Genomic DNA, 17,960 nt, shown 5'->3' with positions numbered 1-17,960 from the left:
ACGGTAGAAAGAACAAAAGTCAGCGGTACAATACACAGTAAACAGTCTATTATAATTTTAGATTGGTATATTTTCATTTTCTAAAATTTGAAATACATTTCTGTATCATATGTTTGTAAATATACTTTTGGGTTATTTAAACCTATATCTGATTCATAGACGAGGTCAATTATTGTGTTACTCAAATGTACATAGTATATATAATACAGACCTATTATAGCGAAGGACACGTTAACAATAGTAACCTAAGGTTGTTACTTTTTGGGACATTCGTAAGCTAAGGTTTTTTTTAGTAACATTGCTACTCCGATTTCATAATTTATTTCCATTGAAACAGTATAGTTGTATTATATCAAAAACATTCATACTGATCAGGGCGTTTTTAAAATTTCTGAGGTAAGGCGATTTTTAACAGAAATGAATTTTTAAAGTATTTATACTAAATCAGTTATATTTTTAATATAATATTAATAAAACAAAAATAGAGAAAAAAATGATAAATGAGCTGCGCCGGATAGAAATCGACCTTATGCAAGTACACATATACGTGTACATGTATACGACTTTGATTAATTATGGAACATTCAAATACGAAATAAAAGATAAATGTCAGTCTGTTTTGTAGGATTCTTATAACAACTCAATTTTCAAACAGTAACAGACTTTCCGAAGAGATTTTTCATCCCGAGATAGGTTTACAGATATATTGATATTAGTGTGCATTAGGTCGATTTCTATCCGACGCAGCTCAAATGATAAACCGCAGATATATAAAAACCATACCAATACAAGAATAACATGGTTTGTATTTTTTCAAACCATCTCAAAATCAAGTTTCTGCGAATTCCTGTTCTTTCCTCCTGCTATTTCCAATCCAAATGAACTAGTATATAATAGTTAAAAACGTTAAGGAGTCATTCTTTAGAATAAAGTGTCTGCAAAGAAAAGTTGTATTACATTTCTCTTCGACTTGAGAGTTGTATTACATTTCTCTTCGACTTGAGAGTTGTATTACATTTCTCTTCGACTTGAGAGTTGTATTACATTTCTCTTCGACTTGAGAGTTTTGAATGTTCCATTGATATCTTCCGTTTCGTTATACCCTGAACTCGTTAGTGCAAAGACGTAATGCATGATGGGTATTCGTTAAAGATACAACAATGTAGACAATGAAGTCATGCTTTCTGTCACCCTTATATCCAGCATTGTACCCTGGAGTAGTATACTTATATTTTATGTCCCAGCTGACCTCACAAATAGTGGAGGAATAGAACAAAGGTTATGTAGAATAATGCTTGGTAAACAGTTCATTTCTACAAAGAAAAAAATAGCTGGTTTATTTCAGGATTTGAATATCGATTTGTTTCATCACCGCTGGGATATTTGCGCAATTGCTATCTCGTTTTTACCCTTTCTGTCGTGGCATATGACAAAATGTTTGCCAATCTTTACCCTTGTCGAGTGACACCGTTTTCCAAATAGGGATGTTTCTGTTAACGTCTTGATACCGAGAAACTAAAGGAATTACATAAACCATCTCTATTGCCATTCGGTGTGTCACAACAGATTACCATGTTCAATATAAATCAGTTAATCAAAATTTATTCCTTAAACACAAAATGAAACAATCATACGTACAATATTTTCCTATATATTTATTTACGTTAGACGCTGATACTTTAAAAATCTTAGATCTTAGAATCCAGGTTCAACAAACCATTTTTTGAACAGATATATCATGTTAAGGAGGGGTATTTGCGAAAAATACCAGTCGAGAGAATGTTAAATTTCGCGAGCCGTAAGGCGAGGGAAATTCATTCTCAAGACTGGTATTTTTCGCAAATACCCCTCAAGAACATGCTATATCTGTTTAATTACACCGAATGTTAACCTTCAAAAACGCTTTGATGATCGTGACGTTACAAGCGTCCAGTCGGATAGCGTATTTTTTGGCAAATACCATGGCAGAGAGGGTAAAAAAGGCATATCCTTTTTGCATATACCCCGGCGGCGTTAAAAAATGAACGATATTCATTTGATAACAGTAAATTGGTGAAAAATACACTGGCTATCAACCAATCAAAAACAAGGATATGCCTTTTTTACCCTCTCTGCCGTGGTATTTGCCAAAAAATACTCTATCCGACTGGACGCTCGTAACGTCACGATCATCAATGCGTTTTTGAAGTCAACGTTAACATTCGGTGTTATTACACAGATATAGCATGTTCTTGAGGGGTATTTGCGAAAAATACCAGTCTTGAGAATGAATTTCCCTCGCCTTACGGCTCGCGAAATTTGACATTCTCTCGACTGGTATTTTTCGCAAATACCCCTTAACATGATATATCTGTTCAAAATGTCCTGTGCCAAGTCAGGAATACGGCAGTTGTTATCAAATAGTCCGTTTCTATGTATGTTGGAGCTTGTTTTTGTAGCAGTTCAGTGTTTCTGTTGTTCCGTTGTTTTCCTCTTATAGTTGATGTGTTTCCCTCGGTTTTGGTTTGTGACCCGGATTTGTTTCAGTTAAATCGATTTATGACTATTGAACAGCGGTATACTACTGTTGCCTTAATGTAGACGCTGATATCTGTAAAACTTTTAACATTTCTGTATGGTTTACATTGTAAGTCGAAAAGTTGAAGGTATAATATAGACCTCGAGCATCACTGAACATTAATTGTTGAAATGGGCATCTGATGCAGTAAAACTGGTACGGTAATCGTTAATTTTATTATATACTTTAAATAAGTAGATCAAGTACAGTTGTCAAGAGCAGTACAATACAAAAAATCTATCAACAAATCTCGTCATGAATCTCCTTTCATACAAGTTCGAATCGTTTCGATCATCCTTTCAAACAAGTTCAAATAGATTCGACTAGACACATATTATAACCCCGTCTATCCAACTTTTACTGAGTGTAATTTTCTAATTATAGTTTTGTTATTTAAATACTTTCAAAGGAAAGGTATAGATTTCACGCAAAATGTAGGGATTTAGTGTTCACGACTGTATTCTATTAGAGTATTAGTTTGAACCAATGTTAGAATAGGTCGCATTTCCCTTCTATATCAGATTTCTGTCGAATAAAATTATAAATGTACACCATAGTAGCTAGAACAATCGGGTCATTTTGGTCCAATTAGCAGTTACAATGCAACTTGCTGTAATTCACAAATAATACACGTCGAATTTTATAGTACATGAATATGTGTTGTTGCTTTTTTTTTATTGTTGTTATAAAAGTAATATGACTTCACTATACGTTAGTAAAATAAGTCTTGTCTTCCTGTAGTTTGCTTGTATGGATTTCATAGATATAAGAATCAGACCTTCGCATTGCACCAATCATTAAATTTCTTTCCTCCTTTAATTCCATTCAACCTTGAAAACATGCGAAATTTCGTTCAAATTTGCTTTCATTATTGTTGCTCGACATATGGCGTCAATTCTAAACGGAATTTCCAGAAAATCATTATGTAGAAGGTAAGCAAGTGTTTTTTGTTTCAGAACTGCAAATATTGAATGGTACATGAGTATCAAAGTTTTTCAATAGTATTCAGGAAGACCACGATCGAAGATTTCATTCGATTAAGGAAGGATCTATACAAACGAATAATGTGATAAAAAATATGTAAGAATAATTCCTGTTTAAAAAAATGCATTATTTTAATTAGAAATGTCGAAACCAGCACATTTTCTACTCACAATTGAGATAGGATGTCAGCAAAAGGTGGACGTAGAGGGCATGGTTAAAGTAGTTAATGGCTTGCTTGGAAATAAAGCTATGTTCAAGTTCAGGGTGAGTATTTTACCAAATGTGATATTGTACATATGACATACTTCATTAATAGATCTCAGTTGACAGTTCACTCTTCAAACTTCACTTGAAATAGGTAAAAACTAAAAGAAAAGGGAACAGCAAAGTAAAGAAAGAAAGCAATAATATGTTGGAAAGTAAAAGGCGGAAACTAACAAAATTTAAAGTCGGAAAGAAATCGACAAAATCATGACAAAAACCCCGCAAAACGACGAAAATACGAACAATCAACAAAACATTACAGTACATTAAAAACTAGACTGAGCAACACAATACAACCAAAACCGGGGGTAATCACAGGTGATCCGGGACAGTTAGGATGCTAACAAATGAGTCTCCAAGTCCAAAGCCAAAATAGTAGTCAGGAGTAAGCTATTCAGCAATTACACAGGTGCATTTCTGTTTTCAGGTTGTTGGTGAACCAAAGATATTGGCATGTAAGTATTTTTAACTAAGCGACAAATGTGAAAGAATAAAGTGGGAGGAGTATTCTAAAACCTTAACTATATTTATACTTTCATTACATACACACAAAAATAAGGGCAATCAAGACAGTATGTAGGAATTTATTATTGGAGAAATGTTTGAAGATACAAAACAACATTGGTTATGCGGGATGCATGAATACGACCCAACGTATGTCAGAATAGGAACGTTAGATCCGATGCATCGTGTAGAGAGAGTACCACAAACCTTGTACGTATAAGTCTGTTGTTAGTTAAACTTTCTTCCACTATCAAACAAAATCTTTAACAAGCGGCAGTTCAAATTTCCCGCCCTTTATCCTGGTCTACCTACTTTGCAGAATCAATATTTTGATTGTATTTGTTGTTTATTTATCCTAAATATGCATGAATTTTCTGCCACTGGACGTTAAGCAAACAACTGTTACAATCAATCAATCAAAATTCTAACTTGATCATTAGATCTCTTTATCAGTCATATATTAATCAATGCTGTATTTTTTTCTTCTTGAGCGCAAGTATCCAGTCAACAGATGTGGCTATCTTAGCTAGCTTACTGTAGTAGCGAGCACAGTTTACTCTGCTTTTCAAAGTGTGTGCCTCTTTTATTTTCTTATGGCTTGTTAAGTTAGTTGGTATCCTGTTGGTATATACAATATTTTCATTTTGAGTTTAACTTTTACGACACATGGTATAAAAAAGAATTGAGGCAGATTTGTACACACGAAAAATTGGTATGACCCAATCACATTTTTTGTGCCTGTACATTGTCAGGCTATCTAAACAAAATGTTGTTCGTTGTTGAAGAATCGAGTATTTGTGGTTGGTGTGGTCTGATTTATTGTCCATTATGTTCGGTTATTCCTTTTATCCATTTCATGTTGTATGTAATTCTATTTTTTATGCAGTCTTTGAGGTTATAAACCCAGTGGAAGTGAGTACCATGTGTTCTAGTATTATGGAAAAAGGTAATTTCCAAGTTACATGTACTTCTTTGTTGGCATATGAGGAATGGGCACAAATAATCGGAGTTGACAGCAAACTGACTGGACCTCCACCAAGAAAACTCACGAAAGCGGTGGTGTACAAGTTTGATGTTAACATTGAATGCAACGGTATGTATTGTTATTTTACATACATGTATATATTTTGTTTTAGATTTACAAATTATGGATTCCGAATGTTACCTATAATTTTTTTTATATCTTTTTTGGACTGTACCCATGACAGCCATAGATCACATTCATCTGTCGGGCATCGAATCCGTTGACCTTATATAAAAATCATGTTAAATTTTACACCATAGATAATTTCGTTTAGAATAATAATATGCGGACATTTCGTGAATGAATATTGCTGTTTACACAATTATGATTCACATTTTAAGTGGAAACTCGAGCAGATATTTGATAAATTTTCTCATAATAAGCAGAATATAATTAATTTTAATTACACAAGCAGTCAAGGAATATGACAGACAAATATTTTACAGTACGAAATTCTGGCAAACTTCCTATAAATTATAAAAAAACACTTCATGCTAGGAGTTGATCTAGCTTTCGTTTCGACTCAGGGACAGCATAGCCAGTTGCAATAATTGTAACATGTCTTTAAAGCAATAACAAAGTCATCTTACCTTATTTAAATTGTTGACGATTTACACTACCCTTCTTTGTCAACAAAGGCAGCTTTATCATCGTGCACATAACGTGGATCCATATCACCTGCTACGCTATCCATTTATGGATTTATGGAATGGTACTTACATGCTACTATACTTGGCAGCTAACCTTATTGACATTTGATCATGAAATACAGCTGATTATGTATTTATCATTGCTTCATTGTTGAATATCCTGCACATTACCCTACCAGAAGGTTAATAAACTGGAGTTATCCTCAAAATATAACAAAATCATTATCTGCAACAATTTTGGAGTTTACTAAAGATAAAAATAGAAACTTATAGAAGCTTTTAATGAGTTTAAGCATTGTTAATTAATTAGAGCATATATGTCCTTGTCTTTATGCACGCATGGTCTGCCCTTATTTGGTTCATAGATAAGAGGTGAACGCTCTTAAGATATTAATTTTGGTAAACAAAAAATTGCGACGAATTCATTTTTGATGACCTGAAGTTATGCAAAACTGCTAACCGTGTGCATTTTCACAAGGAGCAACTGATACAGTTGAAATCAGTTCTAACCTCTCTTAAGGTCCTTTATAGGAACTTTAATGAAATTTATTTTAATTCCAAACATTGACATTGATCATTGTAATGAATATTTCCGTTTCAGGTATGACAACAGATGAATTTTTAAATACCTGGAAGGAAGAGGCAACAACTGCTTTAACTGTCAGAGGTACTGGTCTAGAATTAGAACTGTTTAAAGTATTTGGACAAAGAAAGGTATGTAAGAATATACAAATATAATGTCAATATACATCCGAAAACATTAGAAAATTAAAAAAAAAAAAGTAACCACCATTCAACATCTAAACATTATTTGACCTGTTGATACTAATTGTAATGCTTTTTTGTTATTTAATATTATTCAGGGCTATATCTGGTCTATATACTAGCTTTGATAAGTGTTTGGTATTACTATAAATTTTCACTTCTTCGTACTATGAACACCAAAATGATTAATTTTGTAAAAAAATTTCCTTTCTCCATTTGAATTGTACACGTATACCTAACAACAACATTATTTTCATTTACCTGTGTTTAAAGTAATTGCAAATGGCTGATATTTTTGTTCAAGCATATTGTTTTTCTTAAATTATTTAACATTTCACAGCGGTATAACATGTTACTTTAATTATTCTTCCCTTAGTTTATTTATTTTGTATTTACATTGTATCATAGATCAAATTTATTTGTTCAGTGTATGTTCACTGGTGTTAATATGTCTTTTGATTGAGTTAAGCCATCTCAATTGATATTTTATAGTGTGTCTTTCTATGTTGTGATGTTACACTATTGTTTCAGATAAGGGTGAAGTTTTGGTACCATTAAAACGTTTAAACCCGCTGCAATTGTTTGCACCTGTCCTAAGTCAGGAATCTGATGTTCAGTAGTTGTCGTTTGTTGATGTGGTTCATAAATGTTTCTCGTTTCTCGTTTTTTATATAGATTAGACCGTTAGTTTTCCCGTTTAAATGGTTTTACACTAGTAATTTTTGGGTCCCTTTATAGCTTGCTGTTCGGTGTGAGCCAAGGCTCCGTGTTGAAGACCGTACTTTGACCTATAATGGTTTACTCTTTTAAATTTTGACTTGGATGGAGAGTTGTCTCGTTTGCACTCATACCACATCTTCTTATATCTATTGTCGTAAACCCAAATTCTGCAGCAACGCTGAAATTTTGTAGCATTTACAACTATTTAAACTGAATCTAATATCGAAAAAATTAAACTGTATATATAGCATTTATACTCCAACGGATACAATAAAAAATTCAAAAATTGTGAAAAATATCTATGAATGTATAGAATGTCAGTAAAAAGATGCGAACATTAAATTTGAAGTTGTCAGTTATCGAAATTTCGTACACACAATTTGATTAAAAGTTATATGACTTACATCAAAAATCCCCTTATTGCGGCGCTACATGCATGGGTTTAATGTACTGATTTAATATTTTATCGCAGAAGCTTGCCATTGCTATTCTTCTAGGGGAAAAAATCAAAAACTTTTTTATTTGCATCTTTGTCAATTTACTATCGCCTACAAAAACTTTTTTGTTGGCGTTTTTGTCAAATTTATTTTCAACTACAACACTTTTTTTGTTGGTGTCGTTGTTCGATTTATTTGTATGTTTGTTTGAATTGTTTAATCAGTTGTGTTGTATGTCTATGATGTATGTTTACACAGTTATGGCTGCTTGATCCCATTTATTGTCATTTTAACCTATTATGTCTCTTTGGGTTGCTCACCAAATCTTGCCAATATAACGGAACTATAAACAACCGTCATACAAATGGGAGGTTTTGGCTAGCTATAAAACCAGGTTTAACCCACCATTTACTTCGGAAAATGCGTGTCACTAAGTCAGGAATATTACACTTGTTTTTCATTCGTTCCGTTGGTTGATAAAGTTTGATTTTTTCAGTTTTTATGGATCGACTTCCCCATTTTGAATTTACCTTGGAGTTCGGTATTTTTGTTATACTTACTTTCTTGCAATACCACTGATATTGTGTTCTAATAAAGTTTTTGGAAATGCAATACAGTAGCAGATGCAGAAATTGATGAGACGTTCCAATATCTAAAGCGTTGTTTTAATGTAAAACCGGAAGTCAAAAATTTTTCGTACAAAATTCACTTATTTCCCTAAATCCGGTTGCGTAAATTTTAATGTCGTAGTTAGAGATCGCAGCCAGGCTTTTTATTGATTCCAATAAAGTCTACCATAATGATAAGAGCTCGAGGCAAATGAAGATTTTAATTACTTTCATATCATAAATCGGTTTTAATAAATTGTACTGATTTGAGAACTGTAATGACAGAATGTAAGACAGTCACTTTAAAAAATAAACTGTGACGTTAAATTGGCGCTAAATGGGAAAAAGGAATTAAAGGCGAAAACAAGCAAATGGACTTTCATCATTTTCTTTTCCGAACTAACATTATGTTCTTTTTTCGAGAATTCTGTGCAAGAATTTAAGAAAAAAAAACATACAAGAGTTTTATTTCAATCGTTTCAGCTATGAAATAATCCATATCTTTATTTCATTATTGATTACACAATTTCCAAATCTGACCATTTCAAAAGATGACAATTTCTTTGTATGTCCTTAAACTGGAAAACATATAATATTTCTGATCGCCATTTTGTAATTGTATATAAAGGTATTAAATCTTCACCGTTAATGTTCATACATGTTTATACATCTAAAATATTTTGTTCATTTCAGGCTATTGGTTTAATTTGCCAAGATAGTCCAGGTGACTTTGAAAAATTGATGCAGAATCTTCCATTCGTAAAGAAAATTTTCGACCGTTGCCACTTCGAACTAACAACACTTACAAAACTATGAAAACATAGAAATTTATATTAATCACACATTTACTCATTTACAAATGTGTATTATAAGAAAATATTAGATGTAATATGAATAAAATGATATATTTAGTTTATTTAGTTTTTCAAACTCAAACATTGTTATATTTATATAATTTAATTTTGGATGTAACGCGTCTTCTGATTGGCTGACGTTGTTTTGTTTATCAGCTCATAGACATAATTCTGTCATGTGATCGTGACGTCATCAACGTTTTTTCATGGTTTACTCCGGTTTAAAATGGAATTCACAGAATTAAATTATAAGAAATGACTGTAATATTTTTTCTGTCTATTCGAAATAACATAAAAAATGTGGTGCACACTTTAAAATAACCCGCTACGCTGGTTATTCAGTGTGCACCACATTTTTGATCCTTAATGTTTGTGGACTTCTATCTCATTGATTTTTATTTAAGGAATGACTGTAATATTTTTTCTGTCTATGAAGAAATAACATCAAAAATGTGGTGCACACTGAATAACCAGCGTAGCGGGTTATTTTAAAGTGTGCACCACACTTTTTATGTTATTTCGAATAGACAGAAAAAATATTACAGTCATTTCTTATAATTTAATTCTAAATTCCATTTTAAACCGGAGTAAACCTTGAAAAAACGTTGATGACGTCACGGTCACATGACAAAATTATGTCTATGAGCTGATAAACAAAACAACGTCAGCCAATCAGAAGACGCGTTACATCCAAAATTAAATTATATCGTAGTAAACCATGAAAAAACGTTGATGACGTCACGGTCACATGACAAAATTATGTCTATGAGCTGATAAACAAAACAACGTCAGCCAATCAGAAGACGCGTTACATCCAAAATTAAATTATATCTGAATAAACAAAGACGTGGAACATACGTCATGGAAACAGCAATCCAACAAAAAAAGAAAACTCATTTTCAAAGTAAAATTTAAGCATATTAATTGTTTTATACATAAAAATGTACTAAAAAAAAAACAAAAGTGAATCACAACGTTCAGACACCCCCTTAAATTTTCTTGACAGATTTTACGTTTGATCTTGAAAATGCACAATTTATTAGAGGGTATGTTATCTATGGTCAGTAAATAATTTTTCAATAGCTAAATGGACAGCTCGCCATCTCAGCAATGGTTATAATTTTCATGATTGAAATTCTATGTGTAATAATGAGACAATTTGACAATTTTGAGGAAGTAGAATTCTGTCTATAAGACCTCATCATTTTTTAATCCGTTGTTATCTACGACAACTCTTCGATGGCATGTTGCAAGGCAAAATATCTGCCCCTAACCAGCAATCCTTATTTTACAGCAGCAGTCCAAATTTCCCGCCCGCCATACAGTCGACCTACACTTGTATTGTTAATTTGATCCTTGCCTTGAATATGTATGGAGTATTTGCCGCTGTACATTTAACGAAAAATAATAAATTAATGTGACTGTGGACCTATTTATAAATTAAGAGAAATTAATTAAATTAGACACATCATGCGACACATTAAATCCATTGAATATTTCTGTTCTGACTCTAAATTTAAAGAGACCTAACATTAAAGTCACCATTAAAATCACTACTTTTTGAAATTCTGGAACTAGCCAAATTCTCGGAAAGATTTGATACGAATGAAGTGATCTGTTAATATATCCACTAAATATAAACAGAGCCGTTACCCGTACTTTATACTTTTTACACGGTTAATCATTTACCTTCATGTAAAGTTGAACTAGCATGATGTTTTCTTGAATTTGCTTAATGTCCAAAATTTTTTAAAATGACCCATCAGAAACTTTTGTCCATTTTTCACCTCTGTTGTCTTTAAAATATGCTCTTTCGAGAACTTCTTTCGTAATTTCCGCTTTTTGTCATGTCAAAAGTTGAAGCGACATCCATATGCACATTTTGCATCTACTGTTATGTTACGTTTTCTCATTAGTTCGGAACCACAAATAACAAGATGTATATGAATATAGACGAAGTAAGGCCATTCCATTACATCGAGCTTTCGTAGCTGAAAAAATACTAAAAAAATAAGCATTCGGATGCAGATGATACAATTAATATTAAATGCAGACATGCTTTAGGCTATTTGGAGGTTTCTTCTAAATAACCGTTGTCTTAAGATGAAATACTGTCGCATTATCCAGGCAAATACATACAGAACTGACAAATCTAAACAAATTTACTCAACCCCTTGACTCGTGATAAGTATGTGATTAAGGTATATTTCATAAGTGTCAATCTCTGCAGCTCCAATAGTGTCCTACCTGAACAAAATTTCTAGAGGTATTCCCGCAACAGTGTGGACAACCGTAGTACTTTTGTTGTTAATACTACTGAATCATTTACGTTTACCTTGTTTGTCGTTGGCTATCGATAACAATGATTTTACGCTGACACAGTCTGACAGAGGCCCTCCAGTGGGGATTTAGTTAACACTTGATACACATTTCGATACATAAAATGAAATTGTTGATCAAAACATATAAAAACGCAAGTAAAGAACGTTGAAGTATTCAATATTAATCAAAACACAAAGGTTATTCCTGTACTAGTTTTTCGAATTATTTGAGTCAGGCGTTGAGAACCTTTAGTGACCCCACAGTTTAAATGTCTATAATAAATACGACGTGATAAGTTGGCGTTACAGACGAACGTTCACCTAATTTAACCCAGTCAATGGGAGACTTGAGCGCGCCAAAAAATGGTCTTGTCCACACTGTTATGAAAACGATACTATTCAGTTGCGCCTCTTTCGGATCAAGTAAATCATAGTTTTTATTGCGACGGTTACTCTGTACATGCACAAAAGCAAAATAAGTATCGGTGACTTCTATGAACTTTTTGAAAATCGTTTAGATATAGCTTAATTTGATCAATCAACAATTTGAACCGAATATTTCAAGAATCATTATAAAGGTAGTATGATCCATGTCAAAAGAAAGGGTATGCGAGTGTAACAATCCTGAGTGGTAATGATCCATTTTATATTCGAGCCTTTCCGTTATAATGTACAGACTATATTGCTAGAAATGATTTTATCAAATGCAGTCTCTGATATAAAAAAAAAAGTTCTATATAACTCTGACGAACAGCCCACATATAAAATGACAATAAAAATTAAAAAAAAAGGATTAAATGTCCTACATATGAGAATTGGTTAACTTATTTATATGAGAGTTGCGAATAGCGATAAGTCTGAAAATACTTTGACGGTCTCGTCTTGCTCTATGATCAGTTTGATATGATTTCTGTTTTGAAAATAGATTGTAAATTTCTGATAGTGGTTTATGATTGTCTGACAGAAAATCGAAATAGTAGCTTTTGTTTTAATTTGCTGACAATCTTTTGTATATCTAATGTCTCCATAAAGTCGGAATAAAAATGTTCAATCACCATTATCTCTAAAGGAATCGGTAAACTTCTCTCTTTTTCATCTCAGTATTTGTATATTTACGTATTGTTTTACAATTTCGTAAATTAAAGATAAATTGCACAGATATAATAGAACGACAAAATGTCATTATTTACTATCAACAGTAAAAGGAAACCTGTTGTTATATCATCATAGTCTTTAAATTTCTTCAGGCTGTTGTATTTTGATTGATAAAATGGTTAAAGCAATGGCATGCGAATATTGGATTGTTTGTACATACACGTATATTAATTGGGGAACGGTTGGTATTTTTCAACATTTACCTTTTATCTAAAAACAAGATGTGGTATGATTGCTAATGAGACAACTATCAACCAAAGTTAAATGAAGTGGATGTAAGCAATTATAGGCAACCGTACGGCTTTCAACAACGAGAAAAACCCATATCGTATAGTCGGCTATAAAAGGCCGCGACATGAAAAATATGAAGCAGTTCAATTGAGAAAACTAAAGACCTAATTTATAACAAAACAACGACAGACATGAACCAACGACAACCGCTGAACTAGATTCCCGACTTAGGACAGGCACATAAAGAATGTGGCGGGGTTAATCATGTTTGAAGGTGGCAACCCTCCCCTAACCAGGGACAGTGGTGTAACGGCACAACACAAGAACAAACTATGCAAAACAATAAAGGAAAAACAAATATTCGAAACTTCAAAAAAACCCAACCACTTGAGTTACAGGCTCCTGACTTAGGACAGGCACATATAGAGTGTGGCGGGGATAAACATGTCTGTAAGGTAATATCTTCTGTCTTATTACTTTTTGACGCTGTGTACAAAATCGGTTATCGTCGATGGCTAGAATTTGCGGACACGACGGCAATAATGGTTCCTATATGTTCAATTCCTTCTACAGTTTACAACACAGATCTTTGAACATTCACACATCACAAATACAAGATGTGTAATCTACGTCAGTGAAAGTGGAGTGTTTCTGTAATGCAGGAAAAGGGGGAAGAATCGCTGCTCTGTCAGGTTGTCTCCCCTTTCCCTCCAAAACGTAAATGCTTCTAAACTAACGGGGGACGTACATCTTTTCTCTTTGGAACTATTCATATCTTCGGTGTATTTGGGGTTCTAAATTCTTTCGGGGATTCTATCGGTCCTGGGGAATACTAGCTCACTCCTATCTCCATCTAGGTAATTCCTTCTTCAGCAGGCGTGTCCATTTTCTCGAGACACTTGTTCTTTCGAGGCCTGGCGCTGGTGAATAAAATACAATGATGGTTTAATTATTTATTCCAAACAGCAATCAAACTTGAAGTGTGATATGTGATGTTGGGAGTTTGCGGTGTTCCCTTTTTAAACCCAACATCACGTGCTGATTGGAACTATTTTATTCACCTATGAAATTTTAGCGTCAATTTTGAATTTTCTAAAGTTACTTTTAATTGGTCAACTATAATTCTCTTTTTGTGTTATAGATTTATATGATTGACATACATTTTATTTAGTTACGTAAAAGCAATTAAAGGATTATCAAAATTTTTACTTAATTTACAAGATTATTTAGTGGACAATAGAAATACTTTAGGGTTATTTTCCTATTGAAAATTACAAACATTTTTATTCTTTTAAAAGATGACAGTTTATTTAATTTATTTCTCAACGTCACATTAATAGCTATGATCAAAAGAACTCTAGAAATGAGATTAACTATATTATTACCAAAAAGACGAAACTATTTATTACTTAATCTTACGTCACCCATTTGTCTCAAAGGTTAAGCAATGTAATTTAATTCAATTTTATTTATTTATTAGTTTATTTATTAAAGTTTTACTTTATTTCATTTTCCTTTTCCAACATACAATTTTCCATCATTATATAACTTCAAACAACGCAATGTTTCGGATGTTTCCATTATTTTTCTGGACGAGGGGAATTAGTCATTTCTAATGATGTATTGTAAAATTTCTCCGACCCTTTTCTAGATATTAGACTTAACTAAATGATCGAATATGTATTGAAATTGTGAACCTCATATTATTGAACTGTGTGACAAAAAATGTCTTCCCCGTTTGACGGAATTCATATGTTATGTACTTCTATGGGACTGAGGGTATAGAAAAATAGTCATACCAATATTTTTCCGTTAGATAGAAAACCCTTGATCAAATGGAGTGTCCGTCTGGTTGTGTGGGATGTATAGATATGTTGCCGCGACAGGTGGCAATTGGGACGTTAAATCCGATGCGCGTGTGGCGCGAGTGCCATTCTCTCTGAATGATAAACTTCTGATGAGTCTGTAAGTGGCCATTTGATAGGCAAAATTTCTGTTCTTATCCAACATAGATTATCCTCATTTTCCAAGTGGAGTCCATTCCGTGTATCGGGGTTTATTTCGCGATTTGGTGATACATGGACAGGTTAAATTTTCACATACATCATTAAAATTGAGAATGGAAATGGGGAATGTGTCAAAGAGACAACAACCCGACCATAGAACAGACAACAGCAGAAGGTCACCAACAGGTCTTCAATGCAGCGAGAAATTCCCGCACCCGGAGGCGTCCTTCAGCTGGCCCCTAAACAAATTACCTCTATAACAATTGTTAATTTATTCTCGTCCTGAATAAACTTGAAATATTTGCCACTGGATGTTAATCAAGCAGCATTTCTAAGGAATATTTTCAACAGGTGTTATACATTATATGTAAGCATTTTGTTATCAATATGAGATAATGATTGGGTTGGAGCGTTCCTGGTGAATATCTATAGGAACGTCTAGGATGCAAAGGATTTATAAAGGTTGTTTTTCCATTTCAACTGTAAATTGTACATTCTGCAATTATCATATTAATTTTGTCACTATCAAAACTTCGGAAGTTGCAGGGACAAAAGGAACACTAGTTTTCCAAGTATCTATAGTATATTATCACTGGGTTCAAAATTGAGTTATATAAATATACCTAGATTCCAGCCAACCCTAAGATTTTCTCTTGTTAATCGTTAGCATAGTTGTTTAATTGCCGGATTATTATTTGCTTAGTTTCCAATGGAAAATAGTTTATGCATATTCAAGACGAGAACAAATATTTCATTAAATAACCAAATCCTGCAAAGTGGATCGACCGAATAGAAGGGAAACTGACAAAATAGAATGTGATGGATAAGCGCAAAAACATTGCCTTTCAACAGTCTACATTCGGACTCAGTATAAGTAATTGAGAGAGCTCTACCATGAATAGAGTGTAGCATTCTCCAATCAAGAGGCATCGAATTTAATTTTGTTTTCATTCCGAAAGCTTTTCATTCGACTTGATACTCCGAGATTAATAACCATATGATCATTTCATGTATGTGTTCACATTTAAAGAGAAATCGTTCGATTTATATTTAAGCATATTTCGTTTAAGTAATCGTTGATTTTGGTTTTCATTTTTTAGGCAGTAGTATTTAGAGAAGATTGTTTCTAATTTGTAAAAAGACTAATGTTCAGTAGTTGTCGTTTGTTGATGTGGTTCATAAGTGTTTCTCGTTTCTAGTTTTTTATATAGATTAGACCGTTGGTTTTCCCGTTTGAATGGTTTTACACTAGTAACTTTTGGGGCCCTTTATAGCTTGCTGTTCGGTGTGAGCCAAGGCTCCGTGTTGAAGGCCGTACTTTGACCTATACTGGTTTACTTTTATAAGTTTTGACTTGGATGGAGAGTTGTCTCATTGGCACTCATACCACATCTTCTTATATCTAAGTAACATGATGAGAATGAATACAATACAAAAAAAAAACCTCAAAATATCCCATGATATTTTTCTCTGTTATGAAATCCGATATAAGTGGAGTAGTCGAAATAAAAGTGACATACGCTGAATCATTGTGTTCTCTTGAGTGTGGAGAATGTAAGGTAGTTTGTCACCAACCAAATAGGTAATTATCTTGCTTCACTACAGAATATCATATAAAAGATAATTAATGTTTTCAACAGGATCACAGCTACAGGCGGGCTTAGGTTTCATGTTATGCATTTTAAAAACTTTTGATATTTCTCAAACGTGTTCGAATAATATTTCTATCACCACAACTGAAGTTTTCATTTTTCTCTTAATCAAAACATATTGATATTTTCAAGAATTATTAATGTAACTTGATTTTATAGTACTAGAGGGAGATTGTTTAGAGTACCACATTATTATCAGACTCCGGATCAGCTGAGGGGACAGCACGTAATCACAGATACTAAAATATTTGTCATATATGTATCATGGTACCAGCTGCTTGAGCCATATTAGATACATAGACAAACTCTACAAACAGGTTAAATAATTTATTGATGTTTTCTTTACAAACATTTAGTTGGAAAGATTAAATGTATATCCAAGACGGTAACAAATTAACAATAGAAGTAATGGGTAGGCTCTGCCAAGTTGGTCGATAAAGGGCTTGGAATATGGAATACCATTGGGAAATGAGGGTATGATGGAAAGAGGCCGACAACTGGCATTGCAATATGCCACCTATAGACCCCTCAAAGAGCATTAGCCAGGGTTATTTATCGAGGTTTTAGATTTTATGTCAACATTCCGATGGGACGTGGCAATGAATAATATAGTATCGTTTTCATAACAGTGTTGACAAGACCATATTTTGGCGCGCTCAAGTCTCCCATTGACTGGGTTGAATTAGGTGAACGTTCGTCTGTAACGCCCACTTATCACGTCGTATTTATTATAGACATTTAAACTGTGGAGTCACCAAAAGGCTCTCAACGCCTAAATCAAATAATTCGCAAAACTAGTACAGGAATAACGTTTGTGTTTCGATTAATAATGAATACTTCAACGTTCTTTACTTGCGTTTTTGTTATGTTTTGATAAACAATTTTTATGATAGCTCGTTCTTTAAACATAAAAATTAATTTAACTAGCTTTTAAAGTTACAATGTATGTGTTGGCTATTATCTTTTTGAGGACGTCAAAGCGATTAACACATTGCGGTTGTCTAATTTTTTCACTTAGTATCTTTTAACTTTTATCTTGTGTAAAATTTTATTTTAGAATGAATGCATGACCAATTTTCAATAGTTGTGCAATTACAAAACATAGTCAAAATATACTTTCGTACGGTCTTTTTCGTACTTGCAAGATATTGGACAGTAAAAAGCTATTTGGACCAAGCCTTATGAAATTTGCATTGAATTCACGAAATGCTATTAGGTAAAATGTATA

General features: G+C 33.1%; 1 protein-coding gene across 3 annotated transcripts; it reads left to right on the top strand.

The window, feature by feature from the left end:
* Positions 1-234: 234 nt before the first annotated feature.
* On the top strand, positions 235-9,429 carry LOC127732636 (uncharacterized). 3 transcript variants are annotated; one of them, XM_052241723.1, is made up of 6 exons: positions 235-250; positions 3,681-3,805; positions 4,233-4,260; positions 5,196-5,402; positions 6,585-6,697; positions 9,207-9,429. In XM_052241723.1, exons 2-6 carry the CDS (start codon positions 3,683-3,685, stop codon positions 9,327-9,329), a joined length of 594 nt encoding a protein of 197 aa, XP_052097683.1. In that variant the 5' UTR covers positions 235-250; positions 3,681-3,682; the 3' UTR covers positions 9,330-9,429. The 3 variants fall into 3 exon arrangements, with proteins under 3 accessions (XP_052097683.1, XP_052097681.1, XP_052097682.1); XM_052241721.1 differs by lacking the exon at positions 235-250 and adding an exon at positions 264-396; XM_052241722.1 differs by lacking the exon at positions 235-250 and adding an exon at positions 299-396 and having other exon boundaries at positions 3,514-3,805.
* The last annotated feature ends 8,531 nt before the right edge of the window (positions 9,430-17,960 follow it).

Source organism: Mytilus californianus, unplaced genomic scaffold (assembly GCF_021869535.1).
Source record: "Mytilus californianus isolate M0D057914Y unplaced genomic scaffold, xbMytCali1.0.p SCAF_26, whole genome shotgun sequence".
In the NCBI taxonomy this organism is placed as follows: Eukaryota; Metazoa; Mollusca; class Bivalvia; order Mytilida; family Mytilidae; genus Mytilus; species Mytilus californianus.
Note: the sequence above shows the minus strand (reverse complement) of the source record. Positions and strands in the feature narration are given on the sequence as shown.